Raw genomic sequence first — 24,826 nt, 5'->3', positions numbered from 1 at the left:
GTTGATGTCAAATAAACCTCAATTTGATTTGGGGTCTCTTTTTCTTTATGAATGTTCTTGAACTACATCATAAGTTAATGTGCATAGGCCAGTAGAAATTAACATCATGGTCAAAAGTCAAGTTCTTACTTGGCTGTATTTATTTGTTATTCATTGAAAGTGTACAGCTTAGTCCATGTTAGTTTTTTTCGATTGCTAAACGACAGTGGGCACAACTGGAGTAATGTGCAAAATTCAAACTACAGTCTGCACAGCAGCAGTTCATGTGAACCAATCTCTAGTTGGTTTTGCATTGCTTAAACACAGTTTTCAAAACTCTACACACTTATCCCATCACTTTAACCACAATATGCACAACACTGTGTATTTAAAGCACTTTGTTTAAATGCTAACACACTGCTGTCAAAATTGTTAACCACACATTTAAAACAGAATAGCTTTCAGTCTGGTGCCTATCAAACACTGCTGATTGCAATTTTAGCTGAAAGCCTAAGCAGGTGTCTTGTTTTAGACTAGTTAGTGAACATATACGGTATTTATACAGAGAAAGCTCAGAAGGGCTTTTTTCGTACACAAACACCAAATAATAATGAAATACACTGTACCGTTTGAGAGAAACCGGTAAAAGAGCAAATATACCAATATGTCAAGGTAAGATGTCTGAAGTTACATACACAGCTATAAAAGAAAATAGTGAAAAACACTACCTTTACTATAGTTAAACTGGACTTCCTGTTTTTCAGAAAGTAATGGAGGTGAAAGCAATGGAAACACCACATTCATTTGTATTTAGAGATGATGCAGACATCCAATGTGATGAAGAAAACTTGCTGCATGATGCTGGGGAGAGGCAGGATTAGTCACACTATTCTTTGTTATGTACCTTTAGTTTTTGTGTGTTATCCTGCCACGTTTATGCGTGAAGAATCACATAGTCAAGTGCAGCCTTGTAAAGGTCTCTGCCATTGTCCTGGGAGGTAATCATAGGGTTAAATGACTGTTCTCAGTTCTGTCATAGCCTGTGACCCCAGAGGGCACTGGATGGGTGGTAGAATTACGCCACTGGCAGACTCTTCTGTCACTCTGTCATGGTTCCAGTCCAAGAAAAGATCTTGTATATCCTGTAATTGACAAGTTATTTTATAAGACTGCAGATGCTTTTAGAATACTTTACAAAACGATTAAACTCAAATGATTAAGTTTGCATTTCATTTATATAAAGATTATCCAAAACTAAATTTTAAAAAGGTTGAAGTGAACATTTTTTCACAAGTTCTCTGGAGCAGGCAAAGGGTTCTGGAGAAGTCCTATTGTCCAAAGTTGACTGGGAGTCAGGTTTTGTTCAGTTCGCATGGCATGGTTATCCTACCCTTCTGTGAAAGTGTCAAGGTCCCTCTGGAAGCGTGGTACAAATACATAGTGGGCACAAAATAAATGCAGACTGTTGGAGGGATCTAGCAGACAATCCTCTTCAAGACTGTGAAGTAGTTCATAATATACACGTTACTGCCATCCACACATCACAAGCGCTCCACCCTACGTATTTATTAAGATAAATACAACTATCAGTGCACCACTTTAAAGAATCAGTACATATTTTATATTACAGGCATAAATACACAAATCACAGAAGACATTTTGATGGTTTTGTAACTGTAAAGTATAAAACTTCTGACGCCAACACAGTTTACAATAAGTGCTGATTATCCCATTGTATCTGAATAGTTTCTAGACGAGATGATGCTGTTGACATCTTTGAAAGCAATTTTGAAAAGCTGATATCACATTCACATACATTTCATTTGGGTAGTCACAGGAGTATAAGTGGTAATATGTCTAAATAAACACACAGGATAATTGGGAAAATACTGTACTGTCTTGTGATTTGGGGTACCAAACCTTATACCAACAAACAAAAGTAACCCTTATTGATATTTACATTTGATTATGCACACTTTTTCGAGATATGTAGCTTGCTCTGCCACAGCCATGAACAGTTAACATGCAGTGAGCGATGCCAACGTTTTCTACCCCTTGGTCTCCTCTAACTCTAAATTATAACATAAGACAGACGTCCTATTACCTTAATGGAAAGACAAACTTTTCAGAGCTCATGAAGAAGCCAAGTGCAGTTGATGCCTTGTTGTTAGAAGCACCCAGGTACATGATCTACAGCATAGAAACAAAATACTTTAGTAAATATACATTATAGAATATGGTAGGTCCAGTTACAATGAGTTTGTTTGGAACAAAAATAAAAACATCCAATTTAAATGTTTACCTTTCGTGAATAACCATCGATCCCGGCAAAGATGACAATGCCATATATGAAGAAAAAAAAGGAAAAGATTTTCAGAAAATATCAACTCTGATATTTAAATAGTTCTACACTGTGAACACAAGATGAAATTTGTCAGTTTTAAATTTTCATACCAGGTACTTCCCAAGGATTCTGTAGACTATTCAAGGAGAAATGTTATTATGCAAGATGACCATGTGTATATCACAGAAAAAGAGTGGTGAAGTGACACCTACTGCTGGACACAAACAATGGCTTTTGAATGTAGAAGCATCATGGTCAGGTGATGTAACCAGCATCTTTCATACAAATGTGACAATATACAGGAAAACTGATGTGAAATAAATCATAGGTGTGATTGGCAAAGGATATACACCGCACCCATGACGCTGCGACAGCCATTTGACCCTTTTTGAAAAATAAACCATTAAATGGCTTTTTCTGGAGAGTTTTGTGCAAAGAAATGGAGAAATTGAGTCTTACATGATATGTGCAAAACTGCAAGGTTAAGAGCCTATACTTTGCATTGTTGTAGTATCAACAGGTATTAGGGCATTTAGCCTTTACATTACTGTTAATCAGTCATCACTTGATTACACATTGCATTACCTTGTTAGAATATAAATAATGTGCCACATGAAGAGACATGAGAGTGTGCAGTATATGACAGTAGCAACAGCTGAGAAGATTTGGGTCTGTGGTGACCAGGTCCACCTCACACAAACTTCTTTCTCCCATTCTCTCTTTGCTACCACACCCACACAATGTATGATGTCACTGTCTGTTCGATTGTCCGTGTTTCTCTCTGTTGACACTGTACATATGTCTGGTTCTCCATCTTTTCATCCGTTTTAACTCTAACTCTGCAATTTAAAATGTTTTTATGGCCGTCTGTGATTATACTTCAGGGTTTTTCCTTGCTCAGAATTTGTCTTTGCAGGAACACACAAAGCAGGGGGGAGGGGGTCTGGGGTTTTGAGGGTAAAAGACTTCAATTCCTGCATTCTGATACATTTTAGGCACCAATTTATGGTAAAAATGTCAATATTTATTGCAAGGAAATCACAAAATGATGGTGGCAGGTAACAATTCAAAATACAAAATATAATGGAATATTATATTCAGTAGTCCAGTAAGGGGGCTTTTCACATCCGGGACATGGGGAAAAATTGATTGACTTACGCTACTTAATCAGTGATGTTGAATATAGCTTACAGTGTAACGGACCACCACAGTTCATACATACATGTAAACCGCGGATTAATTGCAGAGTTCAACCTACATAGTGTAAAATGACTACGTGAATGAGGCACAGCAGAAAGACGGAGCAGAACAACGCTGCTTGTTCAGAGTTTCATGTGCACTCCCATAGGCCTAGCTACACTTCGCACCAGGCGTTAAAACCAACTGTACCAAATAAGACTATTTAACGCGATAACGAGACGTTTTTAACCGGTAATGAAACTGTCTCAATTTAATACTGATGCCGTCAGACGGCCGCGCGGACAGACAGCAGTTGGAGTTCCGGCAGAGCTCTGCGCCGGTCAGCAGCGGCTTCTCACTGTGCAGCCGGTCCCCCAGACAGGATGATCACCGGAAGGGTCCAGCCTGAACCCTGCAAACAGAGATCCTGTTTGAAGGTGACATGCTTGATTATGACTGAACGTCCCAATTTAAGTAACCTCTGAGTGGGTCGTAGTAAATTAAGTACCCTAAGTTTAAGATTAGGTGTTGGTCATTCAACACCTTTCTACCCCCCCCCCACACTTATCAACTCTGGACTCTGTGCTGCTGCCAGCCTGTGTAGCTAACGTACGTTACTCACCATCGATCGGCTAACGTTAGCTGTCAACCTCCCGACTTTAGTGATCTAGCGAAGATTAGCCCTTCAGACCACAGTGGACTCTCCATCCAAACTCCCGACTGGACTTTGGTCTGCCACAACTGCCGGACTCTTTCAAATACATGTACTCCGTCTCCGCCGATCACTTGGTAGCGTTGGTCAGCCGTCAGCTTACGCCAGCTAGCTTCTGTTAGCTTCCACTGACTGACGGCTCGCCCAGCACATCTGTTCACTGTAGAGCTCTTTTCTCTTCTCGTTTCCCGGCTCAACACTAAGTTAGTGTGAGCCCCTACTTCTCTGCACTGCCGAAAATGGTGCTACTAAAATATTCCTCACTGCAAATTCAACGTCATCTGCTACGTCGCTTCAGCTTGCATTGCCAACATAAAATAAAAATTGTCGTTGTCGGCTTCAGCTAAGTAGATAGTCCCCACACGTCCAAAATTCTTATTCAGATAACCTTCCGCAACGATTGCAGGCTCTTTGGTGGAGCTGTACTTATGAAGTTACATTGTGACAAATTAATGGACCACTTGCGGAGTGATATGAATCAGAGGCACAAAAAACGTTGACAGCAGTGACCGGTCATTAGGTTTACCAATACCCCCGACCCGTGCCTTGCGACCACCACCACACCCCCCAAAAAAACGCTATCGAACGAGAGCTTCATTTTCACGTCGGAAAAGCCGGTTTTCCGTATTTATCCGGAATAATCACACTCCTGATAAATGCAATTATGACATTTTATTTTACACAATTTGTTTACAATATAATACTATATTACTAGGGGGGTATATAATATAAATAAACAATTTCTTCATTAGTTCATATATTTCACACTGTTCAACTAGGATGCAATCACTGGACAAAAAAACTTTACTGTCTCAGTATTCGAGACAATGTTCTTCAGATGGTCAGAGTAACATCAAATTTGTAAGCTCACACAAAAGACAGAAAAAGACTTGTTACAACAGACGACATTTATGTATATGGCTCACCCCTATTCTACAGAGAGCTGTACTGTACCTGATAAGTTTGTGGTTTGTGTCCATGTGGACCAGTGAGTGGGGACCCTTGACGGAATATATTCTTCTAGCGACACAGCCCAAGCCTGTAAATCTCTCAAAGATCCCTGTAGAATCCACCCTGTGCATGGACGCTGAAACCTGCTCCCATTTTACACTGTGTCCTGTAGCTTGCAGTTCACCCTTCATTCTGTAGCCAATATGTGGCATCCTCAATTTAACTGAACGCACAAGGCTGTCCATTCCTCATTTGTCAGGTTGCTGCATGATCCCTTAAGAATTCTCAAAACATCAGACAAGGCACAAACAACATCTTGTGGCAGTTCTACAAGAGTGCACAAGTCCCATTTCATGGCTTAAAACAAAATGTAAATTGTCAAAATCCACTGGCTGACAAAGAAATTCCTGAAGCCTTCTTAACATTCTTTCCATGAACTGCCTCCCGATCATTGGAGCCTGTAATTCTACAGAATACACACATCGGATGAGACATGCAATAGTTATGCCTTCATCCAGAAATACCATAAAAAACACTTACAAAAATTACATAGACATATTGAAATATGGGATGTCTACAGTGGCCCTGAAGTGCAAATCACAACAGCAAATAAGAAAACATGACAGCAAATAGGAAAACACGACAGCATTAACTTCTAATGGAAAAGGTAGGGCCGGTTGCGTTTTCCCATTTGCTGTCGCGATTTGCACTTCAGGGCCACTGTAGATGTCCAAGTAAACCGATTAACACTATCAGTTAAAAATGTACTCGACAGAGATACATGTTTATGTTAACTGTTATGTTCTAAGGCAGTTTGTTTAAGAGATGTCAGTGAACACGTTATGCTATGTTAGTGAGTGTGTGATTTGCCTAGAAACCTGTCAGTCAGCAGAAATTCCTTTGGAGTAGAGTCCGGATCGGGCCACATTTTTCTGTCCAAGTCCAGCCCGCGTCCGACAGTTAAAATCAAATTGTTTTTCCCCCTCATACTAATAACACATGTACGTTTGTTTGTGTGGAAAGCTTTTATTAAGCAACTATAGGAAGGCATTCAGAAATGTCAACAGATGAACGCATCAGCACACAAAGGGGCAACAAGCGCACGTTAATAAGTTGTTGAATTTAAAATGTTCAATGTGCTAACCTGATTGCTTCATTTCCGACCATGATCAGAAAACCAGGGGAGACTCGTTACCTCCAGGGCCGACGTTATAACGTTAGGGTTATATCCCGTTTCTGGTGAGCAAATTAATGAACTTTCAGAGCTTTCAGTATGGGGTTTCTCGGACACCGCACACACTATTGGCTACAAAACTTAAACTTATTCCACCAACTCTGCTCTGGTCGCATCTACACGTCTGCTTCCTCTCTTCTGCCCACTTTACACACGCAATGAGCTCTCTTAAAGGAGCCGCAGCACCTTTAACAACAAATGCCTTATCGCGCTGATGTGACCGAGCCCAACCCCGACCATAATTTCTAAATATTTGTCCGAACCCGGCCCGTCGGGTACCGTCGGGCTCGGTTCGGGTAACCATGCCTTACTTTGGAGTACAGTCATGGGGAGGGATGTTATGTTCCATGTGCCTAACAGGGTGCGTTTGTGGCAGACAGAGCATGGTGCTAAAGAGAGATGCTCAAGAATCAGTTCAGTAAGTTTGTTATGTTCGCATTATGTATGGCCTACAGCCTGTGTTGGCGTTCTCTAATAAGTGCGAGCAAACAGTCACTTTCTCCCAGCTCCTTAACATTTTCCTACACGGAGATCTGGTCTATTATGTGGTCATACACAGCACATGCAGTTCTGAGGATTCAGTGTCTGTGCACCTCCATTGACAGCGCGGCAGGTGCAGCGTACACTCATCCATTCTAAGTAGTTTAATATTAATATTTACATTGGTTAACTATTATTAACAAGCATCGGTTTGGAACATTTTTTAAAATGGACACCCCTAACTGCAATGTATGAACCGTGCCAACATTAATACAAATAATGTCTGATTGGCCCGAAGCAGCCAATGCGGCCTCCATATTTATTTGGAGATCACCATAAAAGTTCCACAATGTTAAAATTTGATTACCGTTATCTATTGGAGCCACGAGTCTGCTATCTCTATCCACTTCAGCAACACCTCTTTTGGCCTGATGTAATGCTCAGTGTTTGAGCTGTACTGGGGGGCAATGCTGCTGCGTTAGCACGTTTATGAGGCCACTCCTAGAAGACAGAATATGAAAAAATACTAGATTACAGAGGACAGATTGAGATTGATTGATCCTGGGCAGGAGAAATTAGCTAACATTACCATTAGCCACAATTTAGCCAATATTAGCTGACGTGCGGTATTAGCTATCATTAACGTTAGCTTGTGTTCACGCTAACATCTGCCAAAACAGCAGAACGTCCATTAAAGGTTAACCTTAAACCTGCCCACTTCTATTTGAAAACAAAAAAACTGCAGAAGTAAACAGACTTACTTGAGATTTGGTGGCTGCAGGTGAACTTGTCTCAGGGATAGTCTCAGGGGTTCCGGGAAAGGGCACAGTCTCTGAAGTGCCGGGCCACGGCACAGTCTCTGGGGCCGCAGTCAACGAAGGCCATGGGAGACAGGTCAGCTGAGGCCCTGGGAGACAGGTCAGCGCAGACTCTAGACGGCTGGACGACAGCTGAGACTCTGGACGGCTGGTCAGCTCAGGCTCAGGAACACAGGTCTGCTGAGGCTCGGGACGAAAAAAACACAGGCATGGAGACAGGGAAGCGAAACTCCTGTGCTGTGGCCTGCCAACGCACCTCCATAAGGTGCCTAGCGAAGGCGGGGTCCTCCTCATGCAGGGAGCAGAAAAACTCCATCAAAAATTCTCCCCCAGAGTCCAGCGGGTGAAAATTGAACACTACTGGGTCCATATCTGGTCGGATCATTCTGTCAGGATCTGTCAAGTGTATGGCAAGGCTTGGACCCAAATGCAGTCGAGACATAGCAGTGCTTCAGTTCAAAGATTTAATTTAATTTAAACAAAAAGTGTCCTGAAGAAACAGGAAAAATATATCGAGGATACAAAAAACAGGAACACCAAACATAACATACCAGAGAAACCACGACACGATAGTACTCGACACAACAGAACAGCACGCAACAAAATACAAGCAACAGAACGTACAATGAGCCGACAAGAGATAAAAACAGAACAGGAACTAAATACACCAGGTAACGAGGACTAACACTAGACAGGTGACACAACAGGTGAAACAAATCAGGGTGGGGCAGAACAATCAAAAAAGGCAGGAAACAAACGAAGACAGGAAGTAAGCTAGACAAGACAAGGGAAACAAGACAGACTACAAAATAAAACAGGAAACAGAACATAACAGAAAACAAGACTACCACAATAAGACTGAACAAAATACCAAAACCCTGACACTCGTTTTACGTTTGAACACATTGTCATCAATATTAACAAGCTTTAAAATGACCCATTTTTCAAATTTGGATATCGTTTCAAAATCGGAAATCAAATGAACGAAAAAGTACACCGGCCCAATTACAGTAACAACATGAAAACTTCACTGTTGTTGCATGACATGTCGTTTGTGTTTAGCCTACATCATCAGTTTCTATCATCTAATGTGAAACAAGAGGCTATATCAGCTTCATGACCAGGCCGTCTTTTCTTTTCTTTTTTTTGTCTTCAAAAAACTTTATTATTCAAGTACAGATACATAAACACATTGAAAACATTAAATGCATACATACATACACTAAAAAGGGGCGCATGAAATTTACATTAAAGAGGTTGTAAGGCATTGTAAATGTTCAGAGTAAGGATTGCTTTCTTATTTGTCAGTCCTTTTAAAGTTTCAAAATATAATTTCATGTCATTTTTAAATTGGTGAATATTCGGTTTTCTTTCAGACCATTTACATTTATGAATATAAAATTTGCTAAATAAAATTAAAAGATTCAAAATGAAAACATGGCATTTATCCAAATAATTTCCTTCATAGTAAAAAATGCTACTAGGCTGTCTTGGTCCGTTTGAGCATATGGGGAGTGACATATGCAAAGAAAAATGGCTGACTTTAATGTGGGCGGGGCTTGATGTGGGCGGGGCTTGATGTCAGGCTGCGCCTTCCCACAGGCTGCAGCGACAGGCTCCTCGAAAAAACGGCCTTGAGTCTGTCATCCTCACCAACCCGGGTTGTCCTCACAGATGCCTTCCCGTAGGTTGCAGCGAGATGCACTTGGTTTTTTCAGGTGGAGGGGTGCGCCATAGGCGCGCACAGTCACTCTCACAAGTAAGTAGCTTGTATGTCCTCCTTAGGGCTGGGCCGAGCCGAACCTGCAACAAATGACAATATCGTAAAATATGGTTCATTGATATTCATTTTGTGGCATTTAAAAATATTTAAATTTGCTTTTCTGAGTGGGTCATACCTGTGCTTTCCCTGCTTTGACATGGAGGGACGGTAGAGGCCACTAACATTACTGATGGGGAAAGGGCCAACATCGGAGTTGAATTAGCAGCCACATCGTTACCTAACACCAGAAAATACCTGGATTGGCTGAACTGAATTTTCCTCCTCCTGCTCACAGCGTCTTTTCGTTACAAACTTCAATAAACTGCTTTGTTTCGCCATTATTTTACACTACATTAAAAGCTGATATTTAGCAGAGTAGGCTTCTCCTCTGCTCTGTGCAATCAATACGTGGGCTAACGTCATGTCGAGTAAAAGAGGAGGGGCTGCTCGCAATCTGACATTTGCGAAATGCACTGTCACTCAAAAAATCTGACCTACAACCATCCTCATATGGTAAAAAAGAAGCAAAAAACAAGATCCAGCAAATAATGAAGCCTCTTCTGTTTGGGCCTAGGCCCACCCGCAGCTACGTGGCTGCTGGCAGCCAAGATGACATCTTTTACTGCCGTTAGCATGTAGCTACATGTGACAATGTTAAAACTGCAGTAGCTGAAAAAAAACTTTCAGTAGTTCCTGCCTGTCTGGAGCAGATGACCAATCATAGAAGGCTGGAGAAGGCTGGCTAAGAGTTGCGTGAAGGCCGTTTCACATTGTACGCGGCATGCGCTGCCCTCGCCGCTAGGTTGTTCTATTCCCAACTATATTTGTCGTGCTTGCCGCCGGGCTCAGCGCAAATTTACATCATACATGCGCCAATATTTGAATGCACGTCACGTCTGCATCCGGTGTTTACATCAGACGTGCAGTACATGCGACATTGTGGATACACAGTAGTGATTTGGTGGAGACGATGTTTCTGTCTTTGAAACAAAAGAAAGCCTTGGCACTTGCCCTGGTTGTGAGGAGAAGACGGAGGAAGGCATCAGGAAGAAGGGTGTGGGTGCACGAGACCCTCAGGTCCAGAGAGCAGTTGGGGGAATTCTGGCTGGTGAAGGAGCTCCGCATTCACTGTGACCGGTTCCAGGGGTACTTTCGGCTCAACAGGGAGCAATTTGACAGTCTGCTGACGAGAGTCGGGCCTACGATTTCCCGAATGCGAACAACATTCCGAAAGCCCATTTCTACAACGGAGCGTCTGGCTATTTGTCTCTCCCTGACGTGTGGCTCCAGAAAAGACAGTATGGAAAAGTACTTCCAAGTCTGCCCCTGCACCACTTTTTTGTCTCTTTTCCTTTATGTACTTGTCCCTTAGGTTCTTACACCTTTTCTTACACTCCTCCTCTAAATAGATGAAGACGTGGATTATTTTCATTTCTAAATAAAATGTTGCATTTCAACACTGTGTCATTGCATGTTTATATACTTAAGTAAGAGGTCTGCAGTCATTGCAGTTGGGTATAATAAAGCCAAAATATGAGCCTACATTCATCATTCATTCTCTGGAAAACACTTTGTTTAATGCATATGTGCAATTAATTCCTCCAAAACTGGAGCTTACACATTTGGAAATGGGTAGTTATTCTGTGTAAAGGCCATATACCTACCTATATACCTATATGTGAACTTCAATGAAAATGAACATGACTTGTGTCAATCAGTCCAAACATATTTTACATCATATATATACATCATCATATGTATACAAATACAATATTATTATTGTGTAATAACAACCAAGTGTAAATTGTAATTTCAATAAATAGATCAAACAAAGATCAATAAAGAGTATAAATTAATATTTTTTTTCATACAATACAATACAATACAAATATATCCTACAAATACCTGTATGGAGCTGTATAATCAACTTGGTATTTGGTTTTCGCAACTCACAACAGTAGGCTACAGTTCTTCTCAGTTGCTTTGGTGCATTTCTCAGATCAGAGATGACAATAATGTGTAACTTTGTCACATAGGGAATAGTGCTCCCTTTCATGTGCATTGTTCATTAGACTATACTTACAGAGTGAACTGTTAAATATGGACAACAACACAAAGCAGTTTCACTATCTTGGTATAAACAATGGCGTAAGGACTTGTCAGTTTGATTCATTGGTATAAATATTTGCTTTGGACACAAACAAAAGATTTCCAGCAAGATACATGATTTTTCAGGTCATTCACTATGCAGTCAATGTGCAGTTTACACCAATTGTTTTAAGAAATGCACTCACTGTTGTGCAAATGCAATTATGATTTGACAAATGCACCAAAGTAACTGAGAAAAAATGTAACATAGGATTGTATTTCAGTGGAGACATATGTGTGGATTTCACATAGCTAAAACAAACCTGAATGATTTAAATTAAGAGGCTAAAATAATCTACACAGCTGGCATGCCTATTATGGTGAAATATGCTTCCACAGCATAGTTTTGCGTCCGAGGTCTCTGTACGACCTCGAATGTGTGTCGTAGCCTATACAGCTCTGGGAGATCGCTGACGGCCAAAATCAACCTCTCGTCCATGTTCCGTTTGTGGATCCACGCGTATTCTGTGTTTTTTTTCCAGACACTTGAATGCACGTCACAGCGCACTGCGGCCGCTCTTGCGCATGCCGCGGCCAAAGTTGAACCATGTTGAACTTTGACCGCGGCACGCGCAAGAGTGGCCAGCTGCAAAATGCCGCTTGCGCTGTACATTTGCACGTACAACGTGAATGGCCCTTCACACTTAGCCGAGAGTAGAAAAAAAACTGTTGAAACCAGAGAGTTCAGAATAGTTGGGCGAAACAGCTCGTTGAAACGGTTATGATGTGGTTGGTGCCTACAGGAGCTGTGTCACCCTATACCCCTTTCCTCTGCAGGGCTGCAAGAACAGGAAGAGGAAGACCAGCTTGTGGTTAAAAAAATGAATGTTAATGTTTTTGACTACTACTTGTTGCTGCTTGCTGTGCCAATTCTGCAAACAGCAGATGCATGAGTAATTTAACAGGTAAAGAAATGAAAGTTAAACAGGGTGGTATGGTGGAAGGCTTCTGTGGTTATGGGCTAGGGGTTTTACCACCCTCTAACCCTAAGCCAGCTAATCATGAGAGTAAACACACCAGAACTCAATGCATTGAAGAGGCTGAAGTAAATCTGAAGTGAATAAAATTATGTGTGTGGGATTCATTTGAAATGACTGCATGATAGATGACTGTTTTTCCTTTTTGTTGCTGCTCCTTTCTGCTGACCACTGATTGAAGTGGCACATAAACTGCCACACCCTGCCACTGAGAAGATGTGTGTGTGTGTGTGTGTGTGTGTGTGTGTGTGTGTGTGTGTGTGGGAATGAAGTGTCAAGCAATAGATGAGTAAAAATGTTGAAATTACCTTAACGTGAACTGGGACGCCCAGGGCGAAACGTTTTTGTTGAAACGGTTATGATGTGGTTGGTGCCTACAGGAGCTGTGTCACCCTGTGCCCATTTCCTCTGCAGGGCTGCAAGAACAGGAAGAGGAAGACCAGCTTATGGTTAAACAATTGAATGTTAATATTTTTGACTGTCACTTTCTGTTGACTGTGCTAATTCTACATAATGTTTTTCCTTTTTGTTGCTGCTCCTTTTTGCTGATCGTTGCACCCTGCCACCGAGAAGCTCTCTCTTTGTGTGTGTGTGTGTGTATGAAGTGTCAAGCAATAGATAAGTCAAAATGTTGAGGGGGGCAGTTACCTTTATATTCTTGGATTCGTTGAGTAGTAAAAAGCTCTACAGGAAGTAGTCAGCCTGATGCCATGTCACCGGGTAAGTGCCAACAACTCTGCCAAACTCATTTTATTTCATTTAAATCCACCTGCTGATATCTACATTATTACTATAGGTTCAATTTAATACAGATAGTGTACAGAATGCTACTATATGTATAGGGTGATGGGAAATGCATAACATTTATTTTCATTCTGAATTTATTTTTTTTCCTCTTAAACAAGTTCTGTTTTCAACTTGATGTTAAGTTTGTGGTGTACCCAGTTATCAGGGTGCACCATCTTCAGAAATCCTCTTTCTGACAGTTTCATTATACATCATCATCAACCTACACAAGAAAGACATTTAAAATGCTTATCAGAAAGTAAGTTATTATTATAACTTTATTATATAATAAGTTATTATTAACACTGAATATAAGTGCTGTGCTCAGAATTATTTTGATCACAAACTGTTCAATTTTAAGTTAAACCTTTAACATTCTAACATTCATTATATACATACATTTTTCTTAGCAGTTACAAGTGTGCAATACTTGACGGAATCCTTAAAAAAACATCCAACAAAAGCAGAAATGACTTTTCTTCACCGTACAGTGAGAGGAAGACACAGACAGCAGTTTAGATTTCATCAAATGATCTGCCAGAGTTTTACTCCTTTGTATAAAAAAAACCCCATTTATTAAAAAGTGCCATTTATTCACAATTTTTTCTCAAGAATTTTCCAAAGGTTTGACCATATTAGAAGAAACACCTAATGATTACTACACTTTTATTGAAGTATTTTCTTACAGCTGTGATTCAAGCTCACTTCTTATTAACCTGTAACAAAATTAGCCAACTGATAAATGTTGTCTAACAAATTAAACATTTTTTGAAGTTAAAACAAATGAAATGTCTTCTGCAGTAGGAGATAGTTTTGTTAACACATTGTCCTCTTCAGTTCCTGCACTAATGAGAACATGAAAGTGTTATAATATCTCTGATCTACCCTTCCTTCCTTTCTAAGAGTTCCATCTGAGTGATCTGTGCCCTTTTGACGCAGAATACGCCCGGCAAGCATGACAACATTGAGATCCCGAGCCTTCCTCCTCCTCCTCATCTCCCTCTCATCCCTGCTTTATTACAGCTTCTTGGACCAGAAGCTCTATCTGCAGAAATATCATCCAGCTGTTTCTAAGAGAAACATCAACATCCTGCTGTGGCACTGGCCATTTGGCCGCTCTTACAGGCTTGATGGAGACAAATGCCTCGAGATGTACAACATCAGTCGCTGTTTCCTCACTGACAACACATCCACCTTCCCGTCTGCTGATGTGGTTGTCTTCCACCACCAGGAGCTGAGAAGAGGTCTGTCCCCGCTGCCCCTGCACCTAGATCGCCCGGCCTCGCAGCATTGGGTGTGGCTGTCAATGGAGCCTCCTATCAACAATGCAAACCTCACACAGCTCACCGGTCTCTTTAACTGGACGATGAGCTACAGACGTGATGCAGACATATTCATCCCATATGGAAAAACCATGGTAGGAGGTGATGAGCTAGGCTTCCAGGCTGCTTCAAATCACTCCTGCCTTGTCAGCTGGGTGGTCAGCAGATACAGACCTCACCAGGCTAGGGCTTGTGTTTACCAAAATCTAAAGAAGTATATCCCCATAGAGGTATACGGAAAGTGGAACAAGAAACCCCTATCAAAAAAGAAGCTGTTGCCCACAATTGCAAAGTGTGTTTTCTACCTGTCTTTTGAGAACTCTGAGGCAAAGGATTACATCAGTGAGAAGCTCTGGAGGAACGCTTTCCAAGCAGGGGTCATACCAGTAGTTCTCGGCCCCAGCAGGGTGACCTATGAAGCCCTGGCTCCCCCTGGTTCCTTTATCCATGTAGCTGATTTCAAGAGCACAGCAGATCTGGCTGCCTATCTGAAGCATGTGGCTGCAGACAGACAGGCCTATGAGGAGTACTTCCAGTGGCACCACACTCACAGAATAAAAACCTACACTGACTGGAGAGAAAGGCTGTGTCAAATCTGTGTTAAATACCCCAGTTTACCAGCCAATAAAGTCTATCAGGACCTGGAGAGCTGGGTTAACAGCTAACAGCGTATCTCTTCATGCTTTCAGGTTACTGAGATGTTTTTTTGATTGGGACTGCTGATGCTACTGTGTTACCACATACAAATGTTAAAATACTATACAGTGACAATTTGATATGGGATTAGACATGGCTCAGTCAGCCGTGCAGTGGTTGGTTGTGTTGGCTGTGCACTTCACAATAAAGCGGAAGTGGGAACATGTGTGTAACCATATATAAACATGTTCCATTTGTTAAAACTATGGAGACAAGCTTCTCTTTACAACAAGCTACACTGTAAAAACGAACATAAAAATTAAAATCATTGTTTAATAACAGTTTTTGCACTATTTTTTTTTAATTTAAATTAACAAATATTTTTATAATTAAAATTAAGTACGGGTTAGTGAAAGTGACAATGCAATTGAATCACTTCAATTTATTGCATATTGAGTAAATGCACTCTTTCATTCAAGGCAATACAATTTTCTATATTTTGTTTGGAATTAAGTTTTTTATTATTAGATTTACATGTAGAGTTCAGGGAATGAATAGCAGAAAAAAATAATTTCAATCATATCTGTTTGCACTCATTTATCTGTTTGCACTAATTTATTTGACTTAAATCAACTTAATTTTGTGACGTGTACAGAGAATAAACATGATACAAAAACACTTTTAAAACAGGAATTGAAAATATTGCCAACAATGGTATTGTAAAAAAAAAAAAAACTGGTGAGATTTCAGACAGGACATCCTAAATGACCAAAATTCAACAACTAGAAACTGAATATGCTTAAACTAATCACCTTGAAGTTCCACTTTCTTCCTGTAGTCCCTTTTTACCTCCTTTACTGCTCTTCTTACATTGTAGGATGCTGCTTTAAAATTGTCTGTTTCCTAGTCTATATCCTTCACGTTCCACTTCCGGGATTGCTCCGGATCTGCAGGAAATCACGCTGGATGCATGTATTAACCGTTTCCTTCCGCTTTCTTTGTGTTGGAATTTTAAATTCTGTGGATTTATGAGGACTATTGTTGACTATCTGTCCAATCTGAGTTTTCTCTCGCACGACTATTTTGCAGCGGCTGTGTGGAGTTTAGCACCGCCCATCACGATTGTGATTGGTTTAAAGAAATGCCATTAAACCAGAGCACGTTTTCCTCCCCTGATTCTATGTGGAGTAGCCAGACCCTCCTTCAGCGCACTTTAGAAGAGGGTCTGGCAAAGCGAGACTACTGTTTCCAGACTGCAGTCGTAATTTGTTCTAATTAGGTCCTAATTAGTTCTAATTAGAGCCTAATTCTTTCTTCATTTATCCTATGTGTAGAAAGAGCTCTATTTTAATAGACCAGAACCTGCCTTTTGATTACTTGCATAGCTTAGCACTAATGGTCTTCACAGGTCCATTAAGTTCTGAGGAATGTAGAGCCAACCCAGGACCCCAGTGCAAATTTTACTCTACCGTCTTTGTGTTAATATGTCTAATACCCAAATGGATCTTAATGGATCCGAACTCAGTATCAGTTCTGAACAGGCAGACTGTTGTAATTACTGCGGAAGAAAATATTTTAGGAAATTAGTAGCCTATGTAAATAATGTATGCCAATAGATGACAATACATTTTTGGAATTTGATTGACAGATCATTGTTGCATAACATGTGTTTATCTTACTTGCTATAGATGCATCAGCACTTGAACACCTCCACCCCGCCCCTAGTCACTAGACTGTTTCCAGACTGCAGTGCATATTTATTACATTATTTATTTTCTATGGTGATTATATACATATGTAAATCTATTATATATATATATATATATATATATATATATATATATATATATATATATATATATATATATATATATATATATATATATATATATATATATAATAGGTTTTCTTTTTTGTGGTGTGTGAGTATATACATATGTAGCAAATTGTAAAGAATGTGTAGGATATGATATAAATATGAAGCCATTCATGATGATTGTTATGATATATGATAGGATTGATAGGATTAAATATGCTTTTGCTTCTTCCTATTTCTTTTTGAAAAATGTTATTGTATTTGTTTTAATGTTCGAAATAAAGCATTCATTCAATCATTAATTTGTTTATGGCATTGTTGATGGTGTTGGTGGTGCATGGTTTCTGGTTATGGAATGATATAACTATAGTTTAGATACCATTTTGTAAGAAAAAAAAGATAAAATATAATACTTAAATAATAAAAAAATAATAAAATCGATGATGCCACAATTTCCTATTGCAGTTAAGGGGAGACCGTAGAGGTGAATAGGGAATATCTTTTAATTAACAGATATCACCATCATTCCCAGTTGATTATTTACATTAAGACAACATTATTATTTTTTTTTTCAAAAGTTTTCTGAACTTTTATGTTTAATTAGCACTTGAGTAATTGTTACAGGGTGTCTTGGTGCACCGCTTAGGCAACAGCCCCACCCTGTGGTTAAATTGGGTATGTTAGTAAGTAACTGAAAAGTCAGCGCTGTCGTGTTCTACCAGTGTGTGTGCCAGAAGGAGACCATGATGTCTCACCCGCTCAACCACACGTCCCTGGCAGATGCCAGCATGGACCTGTTCAACCAGGCAGGAAAGTATTTTCTGCTCGTGGTGGACCACTACTCCAACTTCTGGAAGGTCGATCTGCTTCCTGACCTCTCAGCGGAAAGCACTGCTCCCCCCTGGTGGCTGAAACGGTTAATTGCATTGTTTAAAAAAAATAAGAACGGATAATTTATAGATATTATTATATAATATTACAACACAAACAACAATAACCGATGATGACGATAGGCAAACAGACACCATTGTGAACTTAGAGGGAACTTCGAGCAGCTCTGGATCAGCAACAACCACTAGCAGTCCTGACGTTCACCCCACAGATGCACTAGCTGCACTAGGTAACACAGATGATCTTGGAGAAAAACACGGCTGTCCCAAGCAACCTGCTCTGCTCCAATTCCCCTCAAAATGTTTTGGAAGTACAAAGCGATCATTTTCCAATTACTTCTACAAGAATTACCCTTGGCCTGAGTATTCCGTTAGAAAGGATGCAGTCTACTGTTTTGCTTGTCGCCATTTCCAGACTGAAAGCTGCGTTGAGGACACATTTAGAAAGGGCATGAGTGACTGGAAAAGACTGAGCAGTAAACTAGAGAAACATAGAAAAAGCCAGGCCCATCTGAACTGTATGATTAAATGGAATAACTTCCGAGCCAGCTTATCCTCAAATGGATCTATTGCAGCTAAACTGTGTGAAAGCCATAAAGCTACAGTTGAAAAGAACAGAGGTTATCTATGCAAAGTAGTTGATGTTGTGAGGCTACTGTCTAAACTTGGATTGCCCTTTCGTGGGCACAAGGAGGGAGAAGAGTCAGAATTGTGTGGCAATTTCCTCGAGGTTTGTAGTTTTTTTATCAAAATATGATGCTGATTTTGAAAACATGCAATCCAATTATTTTAATGCCACAAGCTCATATTTTCAAAATGAAATAATTGACATCTGTGCACACGTGCTTTACAACAACATTGCTGAAAAGGTGCAGGAAACTGTATTTTCTCCATAGTTGCAGACGAGGCTAGGTCCTCCATAACTAAGCAGCTGTCAGTGTGCATACGATATGCAGAGGAATTGGAAATCAAGGACCGTTATTTTGTGTTTTATGGACTGCTCTGCATCTTGCAACGCTGCTGGGATTGTGGAGGCCATCTACAAAGGGCTTGATATGTGTGGTCTTAAAAACATCCCAATTGTGTGTCAGGTGTGTCTGTGATGTCAGGTCATGTGTCTGGTGTGTGCAGCAGTGCATCAAAGAGACTCACTCCTACGCAGCCTACTGCTTGGTGCACAAATTAAATTTAGTGCTTGTGGAGTGCTGTTTCGTGAACCAATGCGTGAAATCTTTCCTGAGCATTATTGACAATGTGTATTCACTGTTTTATTGAACTCCGAAAATCCTTGAACGTGAAAGTAACTGAAGTAGTTCAGCCCAGTGAGACGAGATGGGCACGCAATTGCAGATGTGTGAAATCAGTGAAAAGTCACTACTCTGCGATTACGGAGTGTTTGAGAGAAATTAGTGAAGAGGGAGAGAAGTGGTCAGCGCAAGCCAGTGGTATCCATGACTTCATGTCGAGAATGTCATTCATTACAAGCCTTGTTGTGTTTGAGGAGATACTGCGTGTGATCCATGTTATGTGTAAAGGCCCTACAGTCATCCAACTGCACACTGTCCAAAGCTGTGGCCCTTACTGACAGCCTTAAAGCACACTTTGTGTCTAAAAGGCAGGCAGACTCCTGGAGCGATGTGTGGAAGTCAGTCAAACAGTTCTGCCTGGACAGAGAGTCCTGACTATCAGCAGAAACTATATTTTCCTGTGCTGGACACTCTCATCAATGAGCTAGAAAGGAGGTTCTCTGGAGAGTACATGGAGCTTGCACGTGCGTGTGCCGCAGTTTTGACATGCAACAAAAATGGAATTGATCCACTATTACAAAAATACACGGCACTAAAAGTTAACCCCCTTCTTGTTGCAGCCACGATGAAGCTTGTCAAAGCCTCTGCTAACGCACCAATTTCAATGGAGCATCTTAAAAAAAGCTGTAAAAATTAACCTAACCATATCTCTATAAACTTTTACAGTTAGCTCTCACTCTGCCGATTGGGTCATCTACCTCTGAGAGATGTGGGGAGGTGGAGGACGGGCTGTAGAAATCCCAACGCTCCCTCTCTCCTCCTCTTCCTCCACTCCACTGATGTAAAAATCAAAAGTGGGGAGTGTTATGTGAGTGTGTGACTGTCAGTTGAAAATGTTCTGTCTTGTCAGACTTATAAACCAAGGGAAAGGCAAATCTGTATCTAAGCATACTGTAGCCTCTCACATGGCCTCTTTTTTTCTTTTTTCCCGTGTCTCACAAAATGTTTTAAATGTTTCATTAAGTACAACAAAATGTGAAATATAAATTGTTTTTTTAATCGCTCTCATTGCGATCAAAGAAAAACTTTTAAAATCTTTGTTTTGGTTGAAGATAATATTTTAACAGTGCAAAAGTCGTCCACATTTCATTGCCGATCCTAATTGTGTGCGAAGATAACAACAACAAGTCATGTGGCTTTTACCTGTTTACAAATAGAATATGATTGTATTGTTGTATTGTTTTTCTTCTTCTTTGGGTTAAAAATAAACTTATATGTTATTATTATTATTATTATTTAGCATGTTTGTTTTTTCCATATGTGCTCGTGCTGTGTTCCCCAAGTGGTAGGCCAGGTCTCAGCTGCTACAATGAGTTTTTTTGTTTTTTTTGCTCCCCTTGGCTCGAATGTCAAACTCCGCCTATGATCTTACTACAGGAAGGGAGATGTTACAGGGTGTCTTGTTGCACTGCTTAGGCAACAGCTCCACCCTTTTGCTATGTGGGTATGTTTGTAGGTAACAGAAAAGTCAGCGCTGCTGTGTTCTACCAGTGTGTGCCAGTATGCTGTACGTGAATACACGGATCTTAAGCCAATGACTGACTAGCGTCTTTATTCTTCAACATACAACAATAATCCAGAGGAGTTAAAGTGCTCATATTATGCTTTTTGGCTTTTATTCTTTCCTTTATTGTGTTATATATCTTTTTGTGCATGTTATAGGTTTACAAAGTGAAAAAGCCCAAAGTCCACCCCAAAGGGAATTACCATCTCCAACAGAAAACACTGCTCACAAACTGCTCCAAACAACTCTATTGTAGTCCAGCCTTTACTTCAGAGACGAACGCTCGTCACATTGTAACACACGTTATAATGCTCGCCTAGCTGCCAGCGTGGCACGCCCTCATACTCTGCAACTGACTAGTTAGTAGCGCTTGCCTTGCTACTGCGCATGTGCGACTCCAAACAAAGATGGAACAGAAGTGTGATGCCTCACTCGGTAGCTAAAACAGAGCGCTCAACACACAGGGTAAAAAGAGGAGCAGCAGCAATGTCCAGTACAACAAAAATATATTTTTTTAAACGGAAACCACATAAACCTATTCTGGTACAACCTCTAAATACAATTATTAACCTATAAATGAGCATAATATGAGCACTTTAAAAGTAAACTAAAGAGTATGCCCTTGACTTATAGGGCAGAAGCCCGCATACTGGGTATACCTGAGAAAGAGGAAGGCTCAGTCTAACTCCTGCTCTTACATGGAGAAATGGATAATGGACATTCTGAAGATATCTCCCCCGGTGCTGGAGAGGGCTCACCGATCACAACCCGGCACCACTCTGAGAACATTTATTGTGAAGTGCCTAAACTACAAAGACATAGAAAACGCAGAGCTGCGAGGGCGAAGAAAGAGGTGATGTACAAAAACAGCAGAATAAGATTTCTCCCAGACTTATCAGCAGATGTTTATAAACAGGAAAGGCAGTATGATGGCGTGAGAAAGAAACTACGTGACAGGGGACTTCTTAAACATTGGATCATCTTCCCCGCCAGACTGCTTTTGACCAACGGGGAGCCCATGACTGTCTTCAATACACTTTTTTACACAATTTTATGTTTGCACCATACTGCAAAATGAAAGATTTAAGTCATTAGTTAAAGTTTAAAACAGCTAAAATGGCGTATATTGTCTGTATGACACAAGTTGTAACGTTAAGTATTCCTGGAAAAGATGTGGATTAATTTTAATTTAGAGAGCAACATGAACAGGAGTTTTAAAGGGATATTTCACCGATTTAGCATTAAGCTTTGTATCAGTAGAAACACGGTAGTATTTTCAAATGGCCGTGCTTCCCTCCCTCATGTCCCCCTGAGACAAGAGATCTCTGTATTGTGGGTCTGGAAAAAATCTTCAGATGACGGAAAACAACGATTTTTGCATCATCGGAAGATTTTTTGCCCAGAGGCAATGGACTACCGCCAGTAGTAGGAGCTACTTCCGCATGTTTTCAACCCGCCCATAGGGGGTTGGAATGTTGTCTTTACCCAAAGCTTGCCGAAGCAAAATGAGTGTCAGCCATCTTGAAGCTTCGCTAACAGGCTCCGTCTTTTCAGCAGAAAACTTTTACAACAATTATGTGCACTCAAACTACCGCACATGTGTACCACTGGGATACATTGGTACAGATCGGAGAATATGCAGGACACTTTATTACAGACGGAATATACGACACACTACGCGAGCTTCGCCTGCTACGGAGACCAGCACCTCAGCCTGCGGTGTCGCCTGATGGCGCTAGCCGGGGAAAGGGACCTCGACAGCTTGAATTTGAGCTAGTTGGAAAGCTAACGCTAGCCGGCCACCTGTTCCATCAATCCCACTTGTAAGTGTCCGCTCATTAGACAACAAACTGGACTACATCCAACTTCAACGAAACTCCCAACGCGAGTTCAGAGACTGCTGTGTTTTTGTTGTTGTGGAAACATGGCTGAACAACAGTGTACTGGACTATCCAGCTACCAGGCCTGCTGCTCTGTCTGTAAGACTAGCGGAGGTGGGCGGTTCTAACACGGACTGGTGCAGAAATGGGGTGCTTGTATCCAACTAACTGCTAACTGCTAACTGCTGGTGGAGTTTGTGACTGTTAAATGCCGACCATTCTACATTCCACGCAAATTTACGGCTGTGTTTATATTCGGTGTTTACAGCCCACCAAGCGCTAATGCTAGTATGCGTTAGCTGAACTTTACGGAGCCTATAATGTGTGCGCACTAAATGTAGCCTGTTTCGTATGTCGTTTTTATATAATGTCGTTTTTATATATTTTACATGTGTAACACCACTTGAGCCACGGTGAAACGTTGTTTCGTGTATATGGTGGAAATGACAATAAAACACACTTGAGTTGAGTTGACTGTCTCACTGTCTGTCTGTAAACGGTAGGCGTGGCTTGGGAGTGTGACTCTAAAGCAGCGAAACAAGTGCATTCTGGGATTTGGTGTCTTCCATCCACATGAGGCTTTTCTCTGTTTAGAAGCCACCAATTTCTAAAAAAAATTCACATTTCTACTACATAAGTGACCCAATTTAAAGATATATTCATCTTTCCAACGGTGAAATATCCCTTTAAGTAAATACAGAAGACCTGTTTCAAGCAGTAAAAGGAACATATTGAAGGGTTTACGGCTGCCCGTATGTTCAAATCGGGCATGGTCATGTTTGTGGTTAGGGACATTCTCTCTCTGTTTATTATGGTACCAACTTTATTCATCAACCTTAATGTCTTCTTGTTTTATCCTCCATGGCAGTCTCAAAAAATTATGAAACAATTAAAAGAGGAGGGTCACCAATATGCAGAGCAAAAAAAGGGATTTTATCATTTTGGTTATTTCAGCTTTCTTATTGTTACCCGCTATAAAAAACGACAGATATTTTAATTTAATGTATTTTATGGAACTGTAGAGAACTGCATAAACTGACCAAAATAAAGCAGGTTATAAACAGTTAAAAGCAAAGATTGTGTTCTTACAGGAAACACATCTATTAGCTAACGAGACAATCAAGATAAAAGGAAGGTGGCCAGGACAGGTTCTATCATCTTCGTACTCTTCTAGCTCTAGAGGTGTAATTATATTAATACATAAATCTATTCCCCTGCAGATGTAACTGAGGATCCCAACGGTAGATTTTTAAAGGTGCAATATGCAATATATTTAATGTATTTCATCAAGAAATGACCACAATGTGTCATCAGTTATAAGGAAACATGCTAAGTTGAAATACCATGTTTTCTGTTTTTTCTGACAACAATGCTAAAGCCAGTATTTTCTCCTTTTAAAATTTCCGTTCCGTGACGGAATGTCTGTTTGTGTTTTGGCCTGTGTGTTGGTATCAGCCTCCTATTTTGACAGCTGGGCCAGGTTGCCAGATATAAAAATGCAAACCCAGCGTGCTACAGAAAGTTTTCAGCGTGCTTTAGACTGTTATTGTTAGCAATACTAACTAGCATAGTTACTTTTGCTAGCTCTCCCTGGTAACGTTAAGATAAAGTTAGCCTGTGCTGACTTAATTTTTTGAATCCTTTTGCCTTATTCCATGCATTTTTTAGATTGACGTGAATGTCATACCTTTAATGGCAGATGAAGAGCTGGGTCAATATATTGATAGATATGGAGACTTGCTCTTCGAGCATTTTGTCGGCAAAGAACTTTGACAAACAACAATGAGACAGTGAAGTCAGCTCTGATGCACAGGGTTCGAGAAAAAATAGAAGGAAGAACCTCCGCCAAAAGTGACACAGCTGTATGTGGGCCTATCGGCAATAGAAATGCAGTGAAAGACACACGGCGGGTCGAAATGGGATGGCTTCACTTTCAGAAGGGCGAGTATCACCAGGTCCGAACAAGAGGTGGAGGCGGAACACGGCACCTGTCTGTGCAGAAAACGGTAACCGTGGGTGAGCTGCTAGAGATAGGCAAAGATTTATTCTTCCCAGATGGACACTCTGCCAAAGGACCTATTGGGAAGTTTGATTTTGACAT

The 24,826-nt window shown here is 40.6% G+C and overlaps 1 protein-coding gene and 2 long non-coding RNA genes across 6 annotated transcripts; 1 reads left to right on the top strand and 2 right to left on the bottom strand.

The window, feature by feature from the left end:
• Positions 1–94: 94 nt before the first annotated feature.
• Positions 95–8,161, bottom strand: LOC144518005 (uncharacterized). The gene is made up of 4 exons (XR_013501989.1): positions 7,641–8,161; positions 7,247–7,380; positions 2,282–5,631; positions 95–2,169 (listed from the first exon to the last, which is right to left on the bottom strand). It is a non-coding gene; the product is annotated as an uncharacterized LOC144518005 (long non-coding RNA).
• Positions 8,162–8,179: 18 nt separating this feature from the next.
• LOC144518004 (uncharacterized) lies at positions 8,180–16,575 on the bottom strand. Of its 2 annotated transcripts, none has more exons than XR_013501987.1 (3): positions 16,141–16,575; positions 12,893–13,000; positions 8,180–9,500 (listed from the first exon to the last, which is right to left on the bottom strand). It is a non-coding gene; the product is annotated as an uncharacterized LOC144518004 (long non-coding RNA). The 2 variants fall into 2 exon arrangements; XR_013501988.1 differs by lacking the exon at positions 16,141–16,575 and adding an exon at positions 13,233–13,300.
• LOC144518003 (alpha-(1,3)-fucosyltransferase 7) lies at positions 13,191–16,151 on the top strand. 3 transcript variants are annotated; one of them, XM_078250328.1, is made up of 2 exons: positions 13,191–13,304; positions 14,394–16,151. In XM_078250328.1, exon 2 carries the CDS (start codon positions 14,521–14,523, stop codon positions 15,355–15,357), a length of 837 nt encoding a protein of 278 aa, XP_078106454.1. In that variant the 5' UTR covers positions 13,191–13,304; positions 14,394–14,520; the 3' UTR covers positions 15,358–16,151. The 3 variants fall into 3 exon arrangements, with proteins under 3 accessions (XP_078106454.1, XP_078106453.1, XP_078106452.1); XM_078250327.1 differs by having other exon boundaries at positions 14,310–16,151; XM_078250326.1 differs by having other exon boundaries at positions 14,274–16,151.
• Positions 16,576–24,826: the final 8,251 nt, after the last annotated feature.

This window comes from Sander vitreus, chromosome 5 (genome assembly GCF_031162955.1).
Source record: "Sander vitreus isolate 19-12246 chromosome 5, sanVit1, whole genome shotgun sequence".
NCBI classification, from domain to species: Eukaryota; Metazoa; Chordata; class Actinopteri; order Perciformes; family Percidae; genus Sander; species Sander vitreus.
The sequence above is the reverse complement of the archived record's forward strand: the minus strand, read 5'-3'. Positions and strand labels throughout refer to the sequence as shown.